Source organism: Moschus berezovskii, chromosome 27, assembly GCF_049115385.1.
Source record: "Moschus berezovskii isolate FMDL1 chromosome 27, NW_MosBer_1.0, whole genome shotgun sequence".
NCBI lineage: Eukaryota > Metazoa > Chordata > Mammalia > Artiodactyla > Moschidae > Moschus > Moschus berezovskii.
Genome location: NC_142486.1, coordinates 6,270,217 through 6,293,719, shown reverse-complemented (window position 1 = coordinate 6,293,719; position 23,503 = coordinate 6,270,217). Strand labels below are relative to the sequence as shown.

Sequence of the window (23,503 nt, the reverse complement as noted above, 5' to 3'; positions counted from 1 at the left end):
TCCCTCTCCTTCCTCGGGTTCTTGCTCCTGCATGGAGCGGCATGCAGGGACAGCACCACCCGCTTCCTCTGTCCTCTCCCCGCTGCCACAGCTCCCAGGCCCCAGTGTAGCGAGAATGGAGAGCTTGGCAGAAGTCATGGGGACCGGCTCCCACTTCCTCACCCAGAGAAGCAGCTGCCAGTGACCTGCTGAAGGCTGGGGTCAAGCCAGAGGGCTGTTGCCTGCAGAGCGCGGTCACAGCATTGGCCAGGGGACCATGAGAACTTGGTCAGAAGCCCAGTGGCAGCCTGGGGGAGTCCTTCCAGCCCCGCACTGTGGGTTCATATTGGCAACCACCAGGCTGGGCCTGCAGGGAGACCCTGGAGGATGGGGCAGGGGGAACAAAGCCCAGTCATTATCAGGTCAGGGATTCTTCCATCCTGGCTGCCTCCCTGGAGAGAGGGCACCCAGTGGAGGCAGTGCTAGAGCTGTTCTGCAGTCCTGGGCCCGGGGAACTCTTGACTTTTCTCCCCTGGAGTTGGATGCTGATCCAGGGTTACTTCTCTGATCGGTCATCCTGCCCTGGCAAGTGAGCTGGCTGGGGTCCATGTCGGACAGAGTGGCCGGGAGGCATGGACGGGGACTGCAGGGAGGTCCTGGGCCCAGGCACCAAGCAGTTAAGGAGATCCCTCTGGGAAGCAGCAGGAGTGTGGCTGAAACAGTAAGAGGCACTGTGCCTCGTCCTTTAAATCTCACCTCCAAACCTCAGTGTTCTTGGTTGGGAAAGTGAGGGGAGCTGGGCAACAGGAAGAAAAGGCTCTCCCCACCATCCCCACCACCCAGATTTCACCTTCCCTCCCCTCACAGGCTCTGAGCAGGGAATGGGAGACAGAGAAGAGTGACAGAGAGCTGTTGCTTAGTCGCTCAGTCGTGTCCGCCTCTTTGCAACCCCATGGACTGTAGCCTGCCAGGCTCCTCTGTCCATGGAATTTCCCAGGCAGGAATACTGGAGCAGGTTGCCACAAGTACCCAGGGGAAAAAAAGATGGTGGTCCACTCTCGGAGCAGGAGATGGAAGGAGGGCAGAGGCTAGAGAAGGGGAAGACACAAGACAGGATGGAGACTGAGCCCCAGGAAGGCGGAAAGGCCACACCTGGCTGGGCGAAGAGCAGCAGCTAAAGGTATTTACAAAAAAAACCTTCAAAGTAAATCAGTGATAACACTGTCCCCGCCTCTCCTTGCTGCCAGGTCCTTAAAGGTCACTGAGTGGAAAGACCCAGAGAAATCCCAAGAAAGGGCAGCTGAAGGGCCAGGGTTCCAGGGTGGGCAGCTTCAGTGGGTGGGGAGCTGCACCCAGCCCTGGGCCTCTCCTTCACCAGGTGCGGTGTTTAACCCAAGCCATGTCTTGTCACCATACAAACAGCCCAGACACATGACTATTGACAAAACATCCTCAGGTGGCAAGGATCCGGGTAGGGTCTGAGGATGCCCCTGACACGGGAGTGCCCCCACCCTCTCCAGCTCCCTCCATTGCTAAAACTGGACTGCAGTTCAGGCAGGGGCTGGCTGTGTCCTTGGCCAACAGCAGCATTGTCACCAACCCAGGCAGTCACGTTGACTGACACGTGGACCCTGGGGCTGGCCCAAAGCAAGACCACGAGAGCCATATATCTATTTTTTAAATGCAGTTCTTTCCCAACATTGCCCGCAACAGCTTTGGTGCAGAGATTTGGGGGGCAGGGAAGGGGAGGAGGCACATGGGGGAAAAAAAAAACCCAGCCAATTGCACAAAGCTTTTTCCTGAAAAAGCTCAGGCCCTGGGGTGGTCGGGACATGTGGCTCCCTCCCCCAGCCCCTGGAGCTCCGGCTTTGCAGTCGAGGCCCCAATAGGGGTTCATCCCATTCCCGTGTGGAAGAGCTGTCTGGGAGGGGAGAATGGCTGTGTGTGGATATGTGTGTGCATATATAGATAGATATATAATAGGCTATATTAGAAAATTCTCTATGTATAAATATAAAACACTGGTATCCAAACATGACACCACAGCTAACTAAAGTGCTTGACGGCAGTTGGGCATGTGTAAGTCTGTAGGTGAAATGATTCATCCTAAGTGCCCAGGACGTGGCAGGCAGCTGGGGAAGCGAGAACACGGAGAAAGGGGTGCTGGCCCGAGCCAGGGCACTCTGGTCCCCCAGGGCCTCCTCAGCCTGTCTGATCACCATTCTGCGCCTCACCCCCCACCTCTGCCCTGCTTTCCCCACAGTGCTTCCGACCATGAGAACAGCATTGGCAAGCTGGGCACTGGGGAGTTGTTCCCACAGGGGAGCACTGGTTAGCCTGTGCCCACCGCTTCCTCCCCCGACAGGGTTCAGAGTGAAGGGAGCTCTAAGGGCAGGAGAGGAGGACTACTGTCATCATCGTTAATAATTTGAAAAATAAAACACCACGGCTCCTCCAGGCCTGGCTCTGTCATCTCGCCTCTGGGGGCCCCCCTGCCTCGGTGGGGGCTGGAGGAGGAAGGGAAGGAGACCTGGGGGGGTGGCTGACCTGGGAAGCTGTCCTTTTATCTGCAAGCCCCAAGCAAAGCATTAGCGGCTCCGCCACCCTCAGTCCCCTACCCTGCAAAACAAGACCCATCCGGTCTCAGACCCGCAGAAATGCCACAGGCAAGTGGTCGTCAGAGCTCCAGGGAGTAGAGGGGCCCCAAAGAGCAGGCCCCCCTAGGACACAGTGCTACAAGAATGGGTTGGTGGTCGGAGGTTTGGCAGCAAATGGGCTTGATGAGGATCCAGTCTGGAAAAAAAGAACAACCGCAAATTGTTAAATTAGGGAGGAAGAGCTGGAGGCCACAGAGGACGTGTGGCTCAGGATTCCTTTCTCCTTCAAAATGACTGTGTGGCAGGAAGGGGGCAAATGAGGGAGCCAAAAGGCCAGTAGAGGGCATGGGGAGGGTGGATGAAGTCAGGGCCGAGGATCCCTGGCTGGGCCGAGCAGAGTCTCACGAGGAACGGGCATGCGTCCTGCTCCACACTGCCCTCTTCTCCTGGAAGGGTTCCGTCCCCAACCCCCAGAGTGAAAGGCCACGCGCCCTCACCAGGCCTGGGCCCTGCCCTGGCACGCTCACCATGAAGGGGTTGGTGGAGATGCTGGCTGGCTGACTCAGTGGCCTCTGCCCCAGCTTGGCGGATCCCAAGTCTCCAAAGGAAGAGCCTGGGAGGCAAGAGCAAAAATTCTGCTGACGGGAGCCCTGCTGCTCAGGCAGGTGCTGCCCAGCTCGCCTGTCTCCCTGCCGGGCAGGCCCAGCTACAACCCAAGGCGGGGGGCCCAGCGGGCTCCTCTCCAAAGTGGGGACTAAACGTGGAACAATCAGAGGACACAGGCAGGTCTGTTGCTTCCCTGGGCTCCCCCTGCTGGTCCAAAAGGGAACTAGCTCAGAGGTCTGGCTCCCTAATACATATTCCTAATATTCACACACTCACAGACCCGCCCAGACCCTGAGGGTGGGAATCGGGTAGAAAGGAGGGCTTGGTCTGAACCCCTTACCATTCTGCTGCTGAGTCATCGAGGTCTGTGCGGGGAAGAGCGGGGGTGGAAAGGGGCTGGCGAAAGCCCCGGTGGGTGGCACTGTCTGGGGGAAGCCTGGCCCAGCACCGCTCATCCCAAAGCCTGGCCCTGTGAAGGGAGGGACAGGAGATAAGCGAGGTTCTGGAAGAACAGTCCTTCCTAAATCCCTCCAAGATAGGGAAATGGAAGATAGTTTTTCCCTACCCAGAGGTACCCGGTGGAAGGACCCAGAAGGAGCATGAAACTCTTCAGCATCCCTGCACCCTGCCAAACCTGCCCTCTCGGGGCCTGTGAGTCAGAGAACAGGCTAGTCATGAGTACAAGCGCAATACGGGACTGGGGTCCGCTTTCCACCACCTCTTAGGCTGCACAAACCACAGCAAGTTACTCTCGTCTCTGAAGTGGGGACCACGCCTATCTCCTAGGCATGACTGCTATAAACGTGAAATAACAGAGAGCACTAAGCGTTGGGCCCGCCACGTGGGTCAGCTTGGCAGGAAGTATTATTCTCTCCCTGGCTTCACGGTGTTTTGAGAACAACCAGGAAAAAAAAAAAAAAGGAGGAGGAGGCACACGAGGGTGAGTTTGGAGAGAGAAAACTCCAGAGGGCAGGGAACAGAGCCATGGTTTCAGGTGGGATGGAGAAGGGAGGAGGCTGAGCTGCCGGGGGAAACAGGGTTGGAGGAAAAAGCATCACCCCCACTACTAGTCAATGTCAGTCCTTTGGAACCGGCTCAGGGAAGAGGCAGGCTGTTTTTTCTAACTGTGAAATTCCGTGAACTGGGTGTCTCCAGTTTTTGCCCACTAGGTGGCTTGGAAGTTAAACCAGTCTGGCCTGGGCTGGTGACTCTGGAGAGAGCTAGCGTCAGGGGATAGTCTGGGAGGCTTACCTGTGGCCAAGCCATTGGGCTGGAAAGGGTTGGTGGAAGGCAGCTGGGCGTGAGCAGCAGGTGTGGTGAAAGGGTTGAAGGCTGCTCAGGGTGGAATGGGGTAGAGGTGGGAGGAAGAGCTGGTTATTTTTTTCTCGTTTGGTTTATATTGTAACTGAGCATTCCTGTAAATCCAGTGTGCATCTCTCCCCAACCCCTCCCTCTAGAGTCCTCAATTTCCTCTTGGCCTTAGATCCCCTCCCAGGGCCTCTACACGAAAGACTCACCTCCAAAAGCAAGCCCTGGGCTGCCGCCTCCGCCAGTGGTGGCTGACTGGAGCGTGGGGACCTGGCCAGCCATCCCAAAGATGCTGTGACACGGGGAGAGAAGTCAGCATGCCCATCATCCAGCACCAAGGAAGTGGGCTGGGCAAGGGACCAGGAGGTGCAGACCCCATCCTGCCAGACAGGAGGAGCTGAGCAGGCTGGGATAACCAAGGCCAGGCTTGCTTGGTCGGCTTTCCTGCCCAAGGGTGAGCTCCCCAACGTCTGGACCTACCTGCTGGGGATGCCTCCAGCTGATGCCCCCGGCCCCAGGAGGCTGCCCACATCTGCGAGGCTGTTGGGCTGACTAGCAGGTGCGAGAGGAGAGGCACCAAATGGAGTCCCCTGGCTGCTCCCTGGGCAGGAACAGGAGTAAAACAGGGCGTGCTGGCGTGAGACAGGAGGGAAAGGGCAAGAGGAGGGATGGAGGTGGGGTGCAGTGGAGGGGGAGAGGAGGGATGGCATGAATGGCACCAACAGGGTCCCCTGAGCCAGCCTGTTCTTCCCCTGATCACCCAGTTCTGTGGGCTTGTCTCCCACTGACGATTCTAGGCAACGTGATGCCCAGCCCTTCTTAGTCTCCCTAGTGCTGGAAACTGCCACCTCCAAAAGACAAGCAGTTCTTCCTCATCCAAGTCACTGTCCCTCCTGCTCTTCCCGTTTTTTCCTTAAGAGATGGAGAAGTTTGTCTTTCCCTATAGCAGCATTTCCATTTATGGATAAATCATATGTAGGGGCAGGTGGGGGTGGGGGAGGCACTGTGAAGGGCAGAAAGGTTCAGGGTCACTTGGGAGACTCAGAGAAGATGCAGATGGCACTGGAGGTGCTGAGCATTGGTTTCCAGCCTCGCCAGCATCCTCCTCCCCTCTGGGGAGACCTTCCTGATGCCACGACCTCAGATCACAGCTGGCATGCACTGCCCATGGCCAGTGAACTGTCTTCCACGGGCCTTCCTGATCCCAATGTTTGATTCTGGCTTTTCTCTCCTAGAACCTTGTCCCTTCGCTTCCCAGCACCTGACATGTTTGTAGTGATATATTTTACTTCTGTATCAAGTAGATCCCCACTAGACCAATTCCACTGCCAGGAAATTTCCTTACAGATGTAACTTACCAATGTTTCCCCCGCCCCGCCAAAAAAAAACTGCAGTGCTGTTTAATAGCAAAAGACTGGATCATCCTAAATATTCACTAGCAGGAGACTGAGTAGATAAATTATGGTATAGACATAAATTGGACAGTGGTGCAGCTATAAAAAAGAATAAGGAAGCTCTTAACGTACTGATAAAAAAAAATCTAACAGTACTGTTAAGCTAAAGAAAAATCAAAGTGCAAAACAGTATGTATACTATGTCATAAAATGTGTAGTAAAAAAAGAGAGAAAACAGGACAATAAAAATGAGTAAGTGAAGGCGGCTTCCTCCTTTTCCCAGAGGCAGGGCTGTGGAGAGGAGACAGACCAGCCTGGGTTAGGCTGCAGAAACATTCTGTAGGATAGGAAACTTGAAATGTATTTGTGGGAAAAAAGGAACGTGCCAGCAGAGGTGGAAAAAGTGGAGGTGAAATTCAAATAGGAAAGTTCATGGGACAACACCTTGCAGAAGGCGGGATGGGGGCGAGGGGTAACCTTCACAAGGGAAGATACTTCCTTAGACACAAGAGAAAAAAGTGGGACAGGAGTGAGTTTCCCGGTGGCCAGAGGTTAAGACTCTCATCTCTCAGCGCATGTGATGCAGACGCGACCCCGACTACAATGCAAGGCTCGCAGGCACAACGTGAAAACGTCAACCACGTGAGCCAGCACGAGCCACAAGAGCGTGAAGACGTCTATCTATCCTGGGCGTAAGCCCCCCAGGCCGCAATGACGTGAAGACGTCAACACGTGAGGCCCACACGCAGTACAACTACAGAAAGCCCCGCCCCCTCCACCGCACGGAAGACCCGGCACAGCACCCCCCAAAAAAAGATGGAAAGGAAAAGATAACATTCAGGGCTAGGAAGGAAACGGCAGGGCCAAGGAGGTTCTCAGATCCGTGTGGCTGCGGTCTGGCCCCCTCAAACCATAGCCCAGGTTTCTTGTCAGTGAAGTCTGGGGTTCTTCTGAGCGCCTCAGAACCGTACTGTGGACCTGCCTGCGCTTTCTTTTCCAGAGAGTGAGGCTGCCGTGTTTGTCCAGACCCCCCTTCAGGACACCTTCCTGGTGCTGGACACACCTGATGGGACGGCCTAACGTGGAGGAGCGGAGAATCCAGGCGCCCAGGCCTGCCTGCCGCGAGGATCCGGGACGGGCTGCTCCCTGAGGGTCGGCACTCGGGGGACAGTGCTCTCCTCAGCCCTCTCCCTCCCCACTCCGGGCTCTCCCGAGGGACACGCGCTGGGCTGTAACGCACACTGGTCTGAAGTCCTCTCCCACCCGGAGGTCGTGAGGACGACTGCAAAACCAGCCGGGCGGTAGTGGACCTTCGGCTTCTCAGACTCCAGGCCCTTCCTTTGCCCGACGGACTCGAGGTACGTGGACCTCCCGAGCGGACGCGGCTCCCTGTGCTCTCTGGTCCGGACCCTTCAGCGCCGCTCTGGGCCCTCGGGTTGGGGTGCGCCTCGCGGTGAGGCCCTGGCCCTCGTCCTCGCGGCGGGAGCGGGAGCTGCGTGCCTCCCGGCGGCCGCTAGAGGGCAGAGCGGCCGCGGCTCGCCTGGTACCTGCGCGCTTGCTCGTGGGCACCTTATCCACCGCCAGAGCCTCGCCCCGGACGGCTGGGTGTGTAGACTTGCCTCCTCACAGTTTCAGAGGAAACTGCACTTTTAGAAGCCTCCCCTTCTCGTTCCCCTCAGAAATATAAAAATATAACCCGGCACGTCAGGAGAGACGCCCACGTCCCCCCCGAACCTTAGTGGTTCCTCGTGTCACCCTCACAGAAACCCCTTCGTGACCGTGGTGGGCCGAGAAGTGACTTGGATTCGCCCCTGAACAGCCATTTGATTCGGGCCAAGGCACAGGCCTGGTGAGCCAGCTTCCTCGACTGCAAACGGAGAGCTTTCTTTCCTCGAGGAGATGACAGCCAGGTGCTTTGCGGGCACCATCGGGGCTGCAGGGCTCGGGGTCGGGCGGGCACTGTCTGTTTCTTGAGATGAGCAGACACTGGACCAAAAGTCTATCCCAGGTTCAGCCTGCGATGGCTCCAGGACTGACACCTTTATTCTCTCCCTCTCTCTTTTAAAAGAGCCCCTTTAATAAGCTCTCTTTTTTTTGGTCACACCTCGCCGTATGCAGGATCTTAGTTCCCTAACCAGAGATCGAACCTGTGCTCCTGCAGTGGAAAGTGCGGATTCTTAACCTCTGGCCTGCTAGCGAAGTCCCCTAAGCTCTCTGTTTAAAGTAATCAGTTGTGCTAGGAATGCGTTTCTGAACGACCCGTTTATAACCACCTTGTAATAGGCTGTTTCCTTTGAGGTACAATGCCTGGGAATACTCTCCTCTTGCTAAATTGTATTTTCCGGTACCAATTTATATTCTTAAAAGTAGCATACCTATTTCCCCACACAGTACTGGCGATTATTAATCTTTAAAAACTGTGAATATAGTTCTTATGATTGTATTTTCTCTGATAGGTTGAGGACATATTCATGTTTTTTTCTGGGTATTACCTGCTTCTATCCCTTGGCCATTCTATTCTTCCTTATTAATAGGAATTTTAAAAGGCACATTATGGTTATTGGCTTTTTGTCTGTTTCCATGTTGTAAATATGTATCTTCTCCCTATCTGCTTCATGCCTTTAAGGACATGAAACATTGTTTTGGGACATTTTTTAGGACATCTTTGTTTAGGTCATCTTTTACCACATAGAATACTCTGACCTATGCAGTTTCTCCTTGATAGAATTTATGGAGATTTTGTTTCCCAGTGTATGGCCAAATTATATATATATATTCTTTTACTTTTTTAATATATATGGTCAAATTATAAAAGGGTTATATGTTTGAAAATAATATACATTCTTTATTTTTGTTATGAAGTTCTACTTGTATTTCTTAGGTTAGACTTGTTAAAGTGTTACTCAAATGGTTACTTTCCTTCCTTCTTTCCTTGTCCGTCTACTCCATCAGTTAATTTTGTGAGAGAACCTATTATAATCTCTGTTGGTTTATCAGATTTTCATTCTAATAGTTTTTGCTTTATGGATTTTCAGGCTACTTCATCAGTTACTTTAATTAAGTTCACGATGTGAGAATTTTGTTGTGAATTTTAACTTCTGTCAATATAAAGTCTCCTCTTGTTCTATTAAAAAATTAAATTCAAGACAAAAAATCAACCAGTTCATGGTGGGAGGTGGCAGGGGTTGTGGGCAGAGCAGAGTCAGAAATCTGCGCTGTGGGCTGGACTCCGCCTCTCTGTGGGCTGAATGACTAGGGAAACTGCTAGCTGCCTCCCCTGTAAAAAGGGTAAATTTGAGGGGTTCCTCCCAGACCTCAAAGCTTAAGGGTCAGGGGGTCTGAGACAGAGTCTCCTGCTTTGGGTTGCTGTGGGATGGGAGGAATAACTTACCAAAGCTGTGACTTCCAGTTAGCATCCGACTGGCTGGCAGTGAGGGTGGGGAAGGGAAAGGGCAGGTAGGTGGGGAGGAGAGAGAGAGTCAGTCACTGGCTGTCCCCGGATGTCTGTCCTCATGGTGCTCCTGATTGCCCTCCGGGGTGCAGGGTGTCCAAAGGGAGGGGGCTGCCCGAAAGCCCCGGAGATGGTCATCTGGGAGCTTTGGGAGGGACCGAGCGCTTGAAGGGCCTTTAGACTCTCCTTCATTCGCACAACCAGAACAACACGACAGAGTTGGCAGGCTTCTGCTCTAAGGGGGATGGGCGAGGGCTTCCGGAGACTACCTTGGACACTGCTCCAGCCCTTGCTCTGGGGGCCCTCTAGGGAAAGGTCGTGTCCATTCTCAGGTCCTCATTCTCAAGTTTTCCAGTCTCAGCCTCCCTTACTTCCCAGCCAGCAACCTCCTACTGCACAGCCCGCACAACTCCTGCTGTGGCTTTAGCCATTTTCCTTACACGAAAAAGAAAAAAAGAACAATCGAGCCCCTTCTTCCTGACAAGAACCTTATCAGATTCCTCTCGTCCTTTCCTGGAATCCTCTCTTTGTGGGATTCTCTGGGCTGGTGTGGATGTGAATGAAGGATGATGTATGGGTGTGGACAATGGAACGCAGTTGCCAGAAAGAAAGGAAGCCAGAGGGGCAGAACTTACCTGGGGGTGCCAGCTGGGCCTGGAATGGGGCTTGGCCAGCTGGAGGGATGCTTCCAAATGCAGAAGAGCCGGGGCCACTACCGAAGGCATCGAAGTTGGCAAAGCCCCCATGGGAAGGCGTTTGGCCTGTAGGTGGAAAGAATGTGAAAGTTATGTTTATATAAAATATATATAATCTGTATCATACAGCCGCCAAGAGCCGCTCAATGAGACATCTGCCTCCCCACAGGGCCCTCTTCAGAGGGAGTTGGCAGGAGCCTGGGGCAGACAGCCAGACCCATGCAGAGGGAAAGGGGCTCTCAGAGCCTCTAAGTTTACTCCCCGCTTTTTATCCTTACTCCATGAGGCATTAACATTTTTGTCAGGGTCTAGTTTGGGTGGAATCATGTGAAAAAAATTTTGTTGTGGGGAAGGGCTTTAAAAAAGAAAAAGGGAAACTAGATAACCACTTTGTTCCACCCTCTATTGGCTACTGCTGATCTTCAGGAAGAGGGCAGGGGAAATGGAACCTGTCACAATTCCCCTGCCCCATTTTACTAGAGAGAAAGTAAGAAAAAGGCTCTTTGCAGTTATCTAAAAGGAAGGGCTAGGAGCCCCCTGCTGTCATGCTTTTGGTCAAACTCCCTAACATAATCCTGGCTGTACTTATCTGACCCTCACCCTCCAGGTTGTGATGCTTCAGAATCACCATTGCGTTCACTTCTGTGCTGAGCTGGAGCTAAGTGAAATTCTGTGTCTGATGGGGACAAAAGTTCTCGTCCCAAGTCCCACTTACCCCCAAAGGCTGGGAATGCAGCAAAAGCTGGTGCCACCTGGGGAGCAGCAAAGGGGTCTCCGCCGATGTCAGCCAGCAGATCAGTACTGGCTTTCTTGACTGAGGAGGGGGGAGGAGGTTGAGAGCTCCGGGGCTGGGACGTCCGAGGCTGACTGACAGGCTTGGAGGAGAAGGCAGTACATATAGCACTTGGAATCCCAGTCATGACCCAGGCCCCTGCATGGCTCCCCTGGCTGCCCCCAGATAGGCAAGTGGAGAGAGAAGAGAGGGAGAAACTGCCCTCAACCAAGAGGGTTCCTGGGCAGAAGGGTTGCCTCAGCCCTTCTCATACCTAATTCCTTTGTCCTCCCAGGACAGCCGCTCCTAGAACCACACACTTTAGAGCATGTGAGTCAAGGTAACCCTGAGACACACAGGGACGGCGCCCAGCAGCAGCCCCTGGAGCTGTTCAGTTCAGTTCAGTCACTCAGTCGTGTCCGACTCTTTGCGACCCCATGAATCACAGCACACCAGGCCTCCCTGGAGCTGTTACCTCCTCATTTTTCACAGGTGCTTGAAGCAGTGTCCTGGCCCCTGTTTTTCTTTGGAGGAGTGGTCAGGTTTGAAGTTGATACTCTGACTTCCCTAAATACCACTTCCTGTTGGGTTCTTTCTTCCAAAATACACAAGTCCAAGGAGAGAAATGCAAGACCTAGGTCTCAGCAGGGCTGAGAACCCATGCATACCTCCTGGATGATCATCTGCTAAATCCAGGGGATTTGATTTAGGAAACTGACACCCTGTCTCCCAAATCCCATAATAATGTCGAGGGCAGATCTGAGTGTTACCTGGCTGGAGCTGGAGGCAGCAGCTGAGAGAGACGGCACAGGATCCCCCAAAAGTGTCCGGGGTGGCTTGCCTTCTGGGATGGAGCCCTGGACGGGGGTGGAAGTGCTGCCTTTGCTGTAAGTAGGCCCCTTGACTTGGTCTGGGGGGACATACCTTGAAGAAAGAATAGTTAGGCAGAGAGGAGGGGTGAAACCTTGAAACCTTGGACCTTGCTCAGCTTAAATGCTTGAGAAAACAGGTTACAACGAAGTCCTTTCTTATTTTCCCTACTGATTCTCTTTTTTGAACTAAAGGAAACTGAGTGACGTAGAGTTCTACTTAACTTGAGCTTCTCCTTTACTCTCAGATGATTATTTTTTTCCTGCAGGGATGTTGTTCAGTTTGCTTTGGCTTGTGTCGGTCTTCCCCACACCTCTCCCTCCTCTTTCTAACATGTCAAACCACCTGGTTTCAAATAATAACAACCTGCAATCAGGCTGACCAACAGGTGACCCTATTTTCTAGCTTCTTACTCAAGGGCCCCCTTTTACTTCCTGGCCGTGTCTTTAGGTTCTTCTTTTCTCTGCCACTTCATCTTCTAAGCACTCAGGATTTACCCTGCTGGCTTCTGGGACTTCTGATAAAATCCCCTTCCACTCCAGTGGATGTGGTCTCTACTTGGGATGTATCTTTTTTATCCCAAGGACACTCCCAGAAGGGATGACAAAATGCTGTTGTACCCACACCAGTCTCCTCGCTCTCTGCATTCTCTTCGTCACCCTATAGTTATCCCCAACCATGCACACCGCCCAGAGATGGAACAAGAAGTGGCATGTGGTCCACGGCCATACTGCCCTGAACGCGCCCCATCTCGTCTGATCTCGGAAGAAGTGGCATGTGGGGGAAGAAAAGGCAAGAGAGAACAGAAATGCTGTTTCCCCACAGGAAAAAAGGGCACCTATAAATCGTGGGTTAAATGAGTAAATCTAGAGGCCATGTGCTCTTAGCCACCTCTCTCTGTGAGATCATCTGAGCTATAAAAACTAGTCCACACTCCATAGTTGGGGAGCCTAGCTCTCCCCTCCACACAGTCTTCTGTCTCCCCAAAGGAGGGGGATATCAAATCTCCAGGGTCAGTGACCAAGAGCAAATTGTCCTTTCTTGTACCTTCATTATTTAGAAGTCAGAATTCAGCCCTAACTGAATCTGAGTGGAACAGACTCAACCCTCGTCTAGCCTTTGAAAGAAGCCCCAATTCAGCTCTGGAAAGTGGACCATAAGATGAAGTGTCTTGGACCCGTGTCTCCAGAGTTATCTTTTTCCTCCTCCTTACCATCTCTTCTTTTCATATTTTTCCTGGAGAAATTCCTTCACCTTCTGAGGATCCCTGGAATCTGGTATTAAAGATGTCCGAGCATCAAAAAGACCCAGCCAGATCTTCCTGCAAACCTGAAGGGATGAAGTCCAGTGACAGCAGCTGGGCAGGGAGTGTGAAATGGGAATCACACAATTCCCAACTCATCCATCAGTAAACATTTATGGAGCATGGACGCAACGCGAGGATCTGGGTACAGCTACAAAACAAACATGATCTCTGTCCTTGCAGAGCTGATAATCTAAAGGGGAAATAGTGTCTTAGATAAATATAGATACATTTATAATGACACATTGTGACATGTCTTGTGAAAGAAAGTACTGGGGTCATGAGAATTAAGGGAAACTAAATTTGGATGGGGGTGGGGTCCGGCGCAATGCTGAGATCTGTGGCTTCCAGAACACCCTCTAGAGGCTCTTGTTTGCACTCCCCAAGTAAGCCCATCAAAGGAGTTCTGCTGACACCAAGGTTGGAATCTTCCCACCAGCAGATTTAGCTGGAGAAGGGGTTTAACTTACTCTCAAGTAAAGACATGGGCTTAAATCCAGTTGCTGAGGCTTAAGTCAGCAGAGCTGGCTCCAGGAGCTCCTGCTCAGAGGGGCCACCCGGTCAACTCTGAACGCTCATCACTGTGGAGCATCTCTCCCTCAAGGGTCACCCCAACAGAGACTGCTCCTTCCCCTGATTCTTCCAACAAGGGACCCAGACAAACCCCAATTTGTATAACTAAGATTCCGTAAATGTACAAATGTACATAAGGTAAGACACCTTACACACTAAAAAATAAGAGAAACTCAAACAGAAGACTGTAGGGGCTTTCCTATGATCTGAGGCAAAGCTCCGCCAAAAGGGCAAGTACAGCCTGGAATCATTCTGGCAGTGGTGGCTCACCTCGTTTCCACGGGATTGCAGGAACAGTACTTCAGGCTCAGTGAAAGTTGTCATGGAGATGGACTTGACTCGGTGAGGGGGGTTCAGGCCTCTCCTGTGAGGGAGAAACAGAACAAAAGAGAAGTAGAATGCCGTTAGCACTGCAGGTCTTGCGGGAGGAAAGGGAGGGAGAAAGGATAAAACCACATGTAAATGAAACTCTCTGACTGAAGCTACTTCTTAATTCAAGGAAAGAAGGGAGGCCAGAACGTTTTGGAGGCTTCTCCTGAGAGACAGGGAACCCCAGTCATTCCCAAGAAGAAGGTAGAGCCTGTCCATCCAGAGCCACCTCTTCTTGGCTCAGACCCCGGCAGCTGAATGTTCAGGCTGAGGGGTACTTCAGGGAACTCAGGTGTGTGACCATTTCCCATTTCCTGCTTCATCATTGTCTGAGGCCTACAGCACATGCTCAGAGTCCCAGAATCCATGGAGATATGAATCTTTCAAGCAGGAGGGAAGGCAAAGATGAAGGCCCCTGACTATTCCTGATAATACCAACACAGATAAAATTTGGAGACAAAAAGAGTCCCTAGGCTGGCTGCTGCTCCTCTCCTCTACGCAGGAGGCCATGTGGTGGAGGGATGGAGGGGGTCCCTCTTTTAGGAAGTGATTTCTGGGAAGAGAAAGACTCCAGACTTTCCCCTCACTTCTAGATCTTTAAATGAAGCAAGAGTCAGGTTCAACCGTGAGCTACGAGACGGGCAGGGGTCAGGAACATATACCCTGTAGGGATGCTGTTTTTTCATTCTGTTAAGTCCCTGGGAGTCCAGCTCTGCCCACAGATGCCCCGTGGAGACTACAGCCAAGCCGGCTTCCTTCCTCCCACTCAGCTCCCCTCCGAAGTGTTCTAACGGGAGCTTGGGGCTAAGCCAGGCATGGTTTCAGAGGTTCCCCTCTCCTTACCTTCAGTTTTGCTCTAATCTGAATCTACCACCCTCGACAGATTAAAACACCAGTAGCTGAACCAAAACAAATAAACTGGACCTTGGGGCCAGAAGTGAAAGACCATGGGTGCATTCAGGAAAGACAGTCCCAACTGAGAGACCTCTGGGTTTTTACTCCCTGGAAAAAATGCGCAAAGCAAGATGTGAAAATAAAAGTAACTCTAGCATAGGGTCTTGATTGACACTCTCAGGAAAGTAAACAGGATTTACAGATAGAAATCTTAGGGAAAGGTGGAGAAAGCACGTGTCCGTGTTTCCAGGTGCACACACTGAACAAAGGTGATCCGGGGAGCCGGGCAGAATGGCAGCGTGTGGATTAGTGTAAGTGAAGGCAGCCCCGGCAGGAGAGCAGATGACAGAGTCCGAGGTAAACGGTGAAGGGAAGCTGCTCTTCTGGACGATAGGTTACCATTTATAGGATTCTCACCAAGGACAGGAAGGACGCTGGAGGCTACAACTGGGGGCATTTTCAGCAGTTCAGCTACTAGACTTGGATGGTTCTCAAAATAACCCTTTAAAAGATAAGTAATATCAAAGAGGAGAGATGCCCTGAGGAAAGATGAGAGCAGGGAAAATCAAGAGCCAGGCTTTGTCACTCAGTGTCAAACAATAGCTCTTAAACTTGATTTGACCTGAAGACTGTCTTCTGATTGCATTTCAGAGAGATTCCAGTTTTTCCTAAGCCTCTCTCACCAGTGGCTTGGTTCTGTTTGTTCCAAAGTCTAGACATCCTGCTTTGATATTCTTTCCTTTGCCTTTTCTCACCTTAACCACCGTGCCCTTGCCCTTGGAGTGCCAGGCCTTTCTGAGGTCTCAGCAGAGTAGACAGAGCCCTCTGTTTCTATGAGCCTGGGCTGCCCTGCCACCTCCCACTAACAAATATTTACTCTGCTAAATAAAATACGAGGCATTGTGGAAGGCACTGTGGGGGATACAAATATTACAGGACTTAGTCCTTGATCACCAGGCACTTGTTTCCAAGAAGGGGCCAGGGGAGCCTGGACGAGGGTGCTTCCCAGTGCAGCAGGCACACATTCAGATCAGGGAGCATGTGGCATCAGGATGCAGCAGCGAAGGAAGACAAATGGTCGTGGGAAAAGTAAAATGGATTATGTTTAGACTAGAAAAACAGATTCTAAGCCTATCACAAAAAAGGTCATTGACATTTCCTGAAAGGACAACCAGGAACTGTTAGCAAAGTGTAAACAGGGAGGTGTCCTTCCTTGGGTGGGGGGTGAGGAACTTGACCCACTCATCAATCTAGAGGAGATGCTTAGAACAGAACTTCCTATGGCTGAGGTTGGACTGGAGGGGTTTGCGGGGGGGGGGGGGGCGCGGAGCAGGGAGGGGGTGGAGATAGGAAAAAGGCAAAGCAGAGAACAGAAGTGCTTTAGGTGCTTTGGGCCTGACCAATCTGATGGAACAGGATGTTTCCATAGCACAGTACAAAAAGCACTGCTCTGACCTTGATGTCTGTAGACTGGATTATGTATAACCAGAGCCACGGTTTGGGGGCAGGGAGTCTACAAGGTAACACTGCAGCCCAGGAAGAGGGCCTAGTTATACAGCCTATGAGTCAGAGCCTTTGTCTCTGAATCACAGAGAGGTCACTGCTGGCTGAGAGAAGCAAGTTAGAAATGAGAGGCCCTCTCCCCTTGGGAGCTGAAAGCTAATGACCTAGGAGTGTTGTGTGTCACTGGGTACATACCAGGGTCATGCACTGGGGCCAGATGGGAAGCACTGGCCTGGTATTAAACACACCTGACTCTCCAACTTGCAACCAGTCTCCCCAGCATAACTCTCAGGTTCTCCCCAAGAGAAGTGAGAGCTCGCTGGAGGCATTGCCCTTTCTTTGGTTATCACAACAAATATATTCTGTTATTTCTAACCAGGAGGAGCTGGGGAAATAGATAAGGGTATTTGCCCAGAAGAGGGCAACTTTTTCTAATTGAAAGCAAGTACATTACTAAGGCTCAAGCCTTCAGCCTTTTTCTACTTCAGTTTCTTTTTCACAGGGCACCTAAACGGCATTTGGAGTACTCTGAATCACTCTCTGAAGTACTCGGAATTACTTGGCAAGTGAAGTGACTTGCAGGGATCCTAGTCTGTCCAATCCTCTCTCTCTTTGCCTCTCTCTCTTCTTTTGGCTTCTGCTAAGCATACTACTATTTCTGCAAATACCACAACTTTTGTTTCTCTGTGGTCATCACCCTCAAACTGGCCCATATTTTGCTTCTATCTTGCTTCATAAAAGCCTCAAACCTGCTCAGCTACTCAAATAAGAAAGTTCTGCCAGGTCGACAGTGGAAAAAAACAGTTCCACCCAGCACCCAAGTTCCTTCATTTGTGCCAGATTTGAACTTGGGAATTCCTTACCTCTGAATATTTGTGTTCAAATTAATCTACCCTAGATTGTGTTTCTTTGCCCCTGGGATTCCATTTCTCTGCCTCTGAGCCAGTTCGGCTAAATCAGGTTTGCTTTTATCTTGGACCCAAACATTACCAAGAAGAGTCCCTATTTAGGAAGGCTCCCTTACTACCCTGCTCTGGGGTCAATTTCACTAATTTTAGGGAATTTCTTCGTAGTCAAAATTTCCCTGCTTGGACCCATTTCCTGAAGCTCTTCCCAGTGACAATGATAAACAGCTGCCTTTATATAGAGGCACACTGAATCTGATATTATCTGATATTAGCAGCTACTTTCCTCTTTAGGCTCAATCTCAGACCTTTCACATCCCCCCGCTTTCTTCTCATCCCTTTGGTAATTTATTATTTTCTTAGGAGCTTTTCAAGTTCTCCAAGGGCTCTCTGTGATAAAGTGCCTAAATCTGTAATTTCAGAGACCCTGTCCATCTTGCCCGGCAGAAGTGAATATGAAAGGTGAGGTGCAAGGGGACGGAGGGACAGGACTAAAGTAGGGCAGGGCATACAGGCATACGTCCACCTCTCCAACCCCGACAGATGGAAAAGTTCTGAATTATTGAACAGCATATTATACCTTTCCTTCCATGGAGATAAAAGTGTTTCAGTTAGGAACAGCTGCTAGTGAGGCAGACAGGGAAACTAAGGCACCAGGAGGGTAGCAACTTATCACAAAGAGAGATCTGTCAAGCTCATCTCTTGACACCCAGTCCAAAGCTCTGTCCGTCTGAATCCTGACTTAGTCCCATTGTCAGAGTAAAGATATAAAGAAGTAGAGGACACAAATATCCACTACTGAGACCTGAAGGATGATGGATTAAAGGACAGACCCAAACAGACAGGTCAAGGAAGCATGTCACGTACTTGGCTGAAAAATTGGGTGTCAAAGACAGCGCCTAGCCTAGATGCCAGGCCTCGCCATCTATTTCCTTTTTCAAGAAAAGTGGTTTATCCATTTTTACCCATTGAGGCATCCAAGCAAGCCGGAACAAGAGAGAGCACTGAGGCACTGCTCTGGAAAGAAATCCTTTTCAGGGGCAATTTTTACCCCTCCTGAGCTTCAAATGGCAGACCCATCTTCTAGTATAAGAGTTAGAAATATAACTAAACAGGCAAGCGCATGAACAGATTGGGAAGATTAAAAGGATCTATATCCAGGTTAAGGAAATTAGGTATTGGAAGAAAACCAAATGAATAAAACTAGGTCAAATTTGGGACCTACAATTGTGGCAGCACGTATGTAAATTTAGCAACGGGAGAAGCTAGCAGCCTCTCTCTCAGGCCCCCACACCCAACACTGGGTTTCTGCTAGAGATGAGAAAAAAAAGTCTCATTTAAAAAGACAGCAAGAATGAGCTTGCACATGCAGACAGGAAGGCATAGTCATACCCACCCACCACCATTAGAATCTCAATTTTTCTTAAGATCTTGGGAGATTCAACTTTGGCTGCAACTGTCAACTTTGTTATATCAGTTAATCAGGCCAGATGGGAACCCTGGCAGTTCTGCCTACTGCCCCCAGAACACTCCATCCCCCTAAGTGGTTGATATATTTGTAACACACTCAACAGAAAATTAGCTTTCAGAAGAAAGCCAATCCTGCTGTCTCCTTTCTCTACCTATACTAAAGTATATGTCAATATCCTCTTTATTTTAAGAAAGAATCTTTCTTCTCTTTTCATTATGATACCTCAATATGAGCTCCCATCAGTCTCTAGCCCATGCTGAGCTTTAGTTTCCTTCATAGTGCTTATCAATACCTGCATTTATATATTTGATGATTTATTTAGGGCCACGGCCTCCACTAGGATTCAGGCTACCTGAAGATGGGACTTTGTCAGTTTTGTTCATTACCATATCTCTAGTGCCTTAACTGGTATCTGAGGCTTCAGAGACACTCAACAAATATTTGTTGAGTGACTGACTTACTGAATGTGCAAGCTACTGGCCTACTACTACTATTTCACTTCCTACCACCACAAAATCCTAATCTGTAGGCAATCAACCATGTGGATTTAAGACGCTAACTGGTGTGTGGATCACCATGGAGTCATGCCTCTTCAGCATCTGCTGGACTGTGTGCCCCCTTCTCACACTGCAGCCAGCAAGCCCCACCTCACATTCTACCTGTGGCCCACCTGCCAGCTCCCAGGGACATCAAGGGGCACAGGTAATACTTTGTGAAGATCCCTTTTAAAGCTTTCCACGCTTTGCCCTACTCTATGCTAATTAACAACTCCAGTTGGCAAAGGAGAAGTACCATCAGAACCCAGTCTGACGGTCACAGCCAGGGCAACTACAGCTTTCCTGTGCGGTTTCTTTTGACATTTCTCTCTTTATAATCTCAACATGCCTTCACAGTTGAGCTTCATTTATTGGTCCAGCTTCTTGACCTTTCACTCTCCCCTCACTTCCTGATAACAAAGGATTGGCCTAACTTCTCATTTCCCAGCCACCAAAATGTGTTCCCTAAAGTCTACCACCTTGATAATCACTGCAAGTGATTCTCATAATGCTTTACCAAAATACTAAGCAAAAATGTCCTTTCTAAATTGTTCTGAAACTAAAAAAAAAAGGGGGGGGTTCTGGGAGACTCCCACCATTGGTCTTATAGGGACTTAAGTTCCTGAGGAGCTAAGCCCCTAGCTGGACATACACATGCTGCAGACAAGAGACAGGCCTCTCTGTTACATTAACCAATCCTTAGGTCATCGTCACCCAGTGTCTATCCAGATCGCAGGTGTTTGACTTTTCACCAGTAAGATCAACAGTGACCACAGGGGGAAGTGGTAAAGTTCTATAAATTGTGAAATGACATTTAATGAATTAACTTTTCCAGTAAAAGAAACCAGGTTGTAAATGTGAGCCAGATCCCTTGGCCCTCCACCTGTCCTGGTTGAGGGATATTCATTATAGAAGGGAAATGTTGTCTATGGGATACTTTAAACCAAGGTCTAGAAAATAATGATGTCAGTACTTGCCCTTTATTCAGTGTTTGAGGTTTCATGCCATGGTAGCTGACCGTGGAAATGAATTGATGCTGTTCCTGACATTTTCTTCTTGGGAGCTAGACTCTGATATGCCATCAGTTTTATCCCCCTGCTTCCTTTTACTTCTCTCTTGAGTCTGTAATTGGATTTGCCTTTTCATAATAGGATCTTCAGGAATATGCTGTTTCTACTTTACCCTGTAAATAGTCCTAAACTTTGCTCCTGTTCTCCTCAAAATACTTGTCCCAGTCTTCGGTCTCCATTCTTCTACTCCATTTGAGCCTCTATATCAACTTTTGACAAACTCCAGTTTGCGTTCTAAACCACTGTCCCAAGAACCACAAAACTTTTACTTACACCAAAGTCAAGTCTATCCTCCCAACGTATAAGTAAAGTTGATCAAAACATAAAAGTTTGGCAAACGAGGTAAAAACCAAATAGAGAAATAATCCTAAACTGCATGAGGGGACCTGGATCCTCATTCTGGTCTGCCATGATCATAACTAATAGCAACAAATGCTGAAAACAGCAACCCCCATCTGGCACTGGATGAGTTACTAAACCTCTCTTTGCTTCTGTTCTCCCATCTGTCACCCAAGAACAATACTGCTCCCTTCATGGTTCCTAAAGGTGAAAGAAGAAACAAGGAAGGCACTTCTAGTTAAAATTAAAACCAACCAAACCAATGTATTAATACTAAAAAAGTCAAAATAAATCCCTTGTTAAACTTATAAAGATAGACATACAGGCTTGGTATCAAATTTTAGACATGCATCTAATAATAATAATTCCCTAAGGGGGGAAAAGAACTTTACCATATAACCAGAAATCTGGGCTAGAACTGTGGCTCTAAATTAGCTCAAGTGTGACCAAATACAGTGCCAAGGGTAGCACTGCAGATTGTACAAGGGGACCCCCCCACCCCAATCTAGAAGAGTTGCGAGATGCTACTACCAGAGAAGTAAACCGTGGAAACAAGGAGCTTGAAAGTGTAAATTATTACAGTTAAGGATGGCTCATCCAGATCCCCAAACCTCTGGAAAAGTTAAGCTCTCTAAAGAGGGCAACCCATCAGCATTCATCTCTCAGATTTGTAAGAAATTTCCCTCTAGGTAGCATTCCAAAGTCCTGAAAGATTAGGATCTGTTCCTGAACACTAGAACATGGCCCTTTACCTAACATTAATTATCACTGTGCTGTCAACCTGAGCCTTTCCTGTTGGCCCTCCACACACGAAGTTCTCTTGGGGTGTTTGTCATTATCTGGCCCTTTAAATATGTGACCCTCCCACCCCCACCCCAGTTTCCTTCAATTCTCCCCACTTTCGGATCGCTCCCCCTCCTTTAGGGAGTTTCTGCAGTTCTCTCGCTGTCTTTCCTTTCCTTTGCCTCGCGACTCTAATCATGTCTTGTCGCCCCTGATCCTTTCCCTTCCCTGTGACGCCTCTGCAGTAGACGGCCCTCTCGGCACATCCGTCGTGTCTCAGGCCACCCCGCCGCCCCCGACCTCGGCTCTGGCCCTTCGCCGTGGGTCCCGATGTCCCCAACGCCGACTCTCCACCGCTCCTTTCCCAGTCCTCCCCTCACTGTTCCCCGCGCGCCGGTCCACTCACAAGAGGCCGGAGCAGGTGGTGCAGACGAAGCTGCCCACGGTGATATCCACGTAGGTGACCCCGCGCTGGGCGCACTCGAAGCAGTGGCGGTTCCCGGCCTGGCTGCAGCCGCCCAGCTCCCGCACCCGGCGACACCACACCTCCGAGGCCGCCTCCGCCTCCGCCTTGACCCCGCCACCCGGCCCTGGGCCCTTCTTCGCCGCCATCACCATGGCTGCTCAACCCCTCAGACCTCCTCCCCCCAAGTCAGCAATCGCCCCTTCAACCACTGCCGCCTTCCCGCCTCCTCAGCCGCCTCCGCTCTCCAGGCTCCCTTGACAGAACCTAGGGAGCCGGCGGCATCCGTGCGAGACTCCTCAACCCGCCCCCCCCTGCTTCGCCTCTTCTGCACGCTGGTTGGCTAGTCGCCTCCACCTCCTCACTCTGATTGGCTCGGCTTTGGACGGCCTCGAGTTGCGGGAGCCACCAACGCCACGCCCCACTGCCTTCAGACCTCACAGGCCTCTCGGATTGGCCTGCAGAGACCCTGGCCCCGGGAACCGTGCGTGCTCTCTCCTTGTTCCCGCCCCCTCTCGCCACTGCCTCCAGGGCGGCCCGCCTCCCACACACGATTGGTAAGTCCTAGGAACTCTGGCCCCAAAGCTAACACTGACTGGCTGTAGAAGCTGCAAAGATAGCGGGCGAGAAAGAGTGGTGTCCCGCGCTTGCGCAGCTGTGGCCCTCCTGACGCATGATGTTAATTCCCGCTAAATTTCAAAGGACTAGTTTCAGCTAGACTGCCTGGAGGAAAGCAAAGCCGAAACGAAGTGGCCAAATGAGAGGCCAAGAGGTGGTAGAAAAGAAGGGAACGCTCAAAGGAAGGGAGGAGAGCAATTGCTTTATCAACGCTTTTTTTCTTTTTAAAATCCTACTCTGATGTGGGAAATCTCATTTTACGGACAGTCTTAGTGTACCACTTGGTATAGGTCACAAGACTGATTTCCAATCTGGGAAGTCTGACTTTGGAAACCCTACATTTTACCGCAACTCTATCCGTGAAACAGTATTTGAGTGTTCATTTGGCAAACGCTCACTGAGTCGTCTACTAGGTTAAAGCACTGTTGTGCATACTGGGAGTGCAGCAGCAAACCAGCCAATCAAAATTCCTGTCCTCATTGGAGCTTACATTCTAGTAGGGGAGGCAGACAATAAGCAAAGAATCATCAGCTCTGATGATTGGAGAGAATCAAGGTATTGTAGAAGAGAGTGACTTGTTGGGTATTTTAGATTGGTTAGGGAACCATCTCTGACGCAGGTGATATTTACGCTAAGACCTGAGTAACAAAAAAGAAGTCAGTTATGAAATGGAGCAACCCAGGCAGAAGGGAAAGCACGTACGAAGGCCCTAAAGCATGAGGAAGCTTGGCGTGTGAAAGCAGCAAAAAAGAAAGCAGAGGGACTCCCCTGGTAGTCCAAGGAATACATCTGCTACAGCAGGGGATGCAGGTTCAATCCCTGGTCTGGGAAGATCCCATATGATGAGGAACAACTAAGGTCTTGTGCCAAAACTACTGAGACCAGGCTTTAGAGTCCTTGCACCTAGAGCTGGTGCTCTGCAACAACAGAGGCCAGGGCACTGAGGGGCCAGTGCACTGCAACTAGAGAGTAGTTGTGGCTGCCACAGCTAGAGAAAGCCTGCA

At 50.5% G+C, this 23,503-nt stretch overlaps 1 protein-coding gene across 2 annotated transcripts; it reads right to left on the bottom strand.

Moving 5' to 3' along the window:
• Nucleotides 1-1,648: 1,648 nt before the first annotated feature.
• AGFG2 (ArfGAP with FG repeats 2) lies at nucleotides 1,649-22,181 on the bottom strand. 2 transcript variants are annotated; one of them, XM_055410183.2, is made up of 13 exons: nucleotides 21,825-22,181; nucleotides 13,819-13,912; nucleotides 12,886-13,001; nucleotides 11,573-11,726; nucleotides 10,746-10,905; nucleotides 9,971-10,096; nucleotides 9,276-9,308; nucleotides 4,971-5,091; nucleotides 4,700-4,782; nucleotides 4,434-4,514; nucleotides 3,523-3,651; nucleotides 3,104-3,189; nucleotides 1,649-2,772 (listed from the first exon to the last, which is right to left on the bottom strand). In XM_055410183.2, exons 1-13 carry the CDS (start codon nucleotides 22,034-22,036, stop codon nucleotides 2,713-2,715), a joined length of 1,455 nt encoding a protein of 484 aa, XP_055266158.1. In that variant the 5' UTR covers nucleotides 22,037-22,181; the 3' UTR covers nucleotides 1,649-2,712. The 2 variants fall into 2 exon arrangements, with proteins under 2 accessions (XP_055266158.1, XP_055266159.1); XM_055410184.2 differs by lacking the exon at nucleotides 9,276-9,308.
• Nucleotides 22,182-23,503: the final 1,322 nt, after the last annotated feature.

Coding starts and splice junctions, on each gene's coding strand:
- AGFG2 (XM_055410183.2), bottom strand. CDS start 22,036: ATGGTGATGGCGGCGAAGAAGGGCCCAGGGCCGGGTGGCGGGGTCAAG. Junction 10,097..10,745: donor TGCATTCCCAGCCTTTGGGG/GTAAGTGGGACT, acceptor TTCCACCTACAG/GCCAAACGCCTTCCCATGGG. Junction 4,515..4,699: donor CCCAGGGCTTGCTTTTGGAG/GTGAGTCTTTCG, acceptor CACCCTGAGCAG/CCTTCAACCCTTTCACCACA.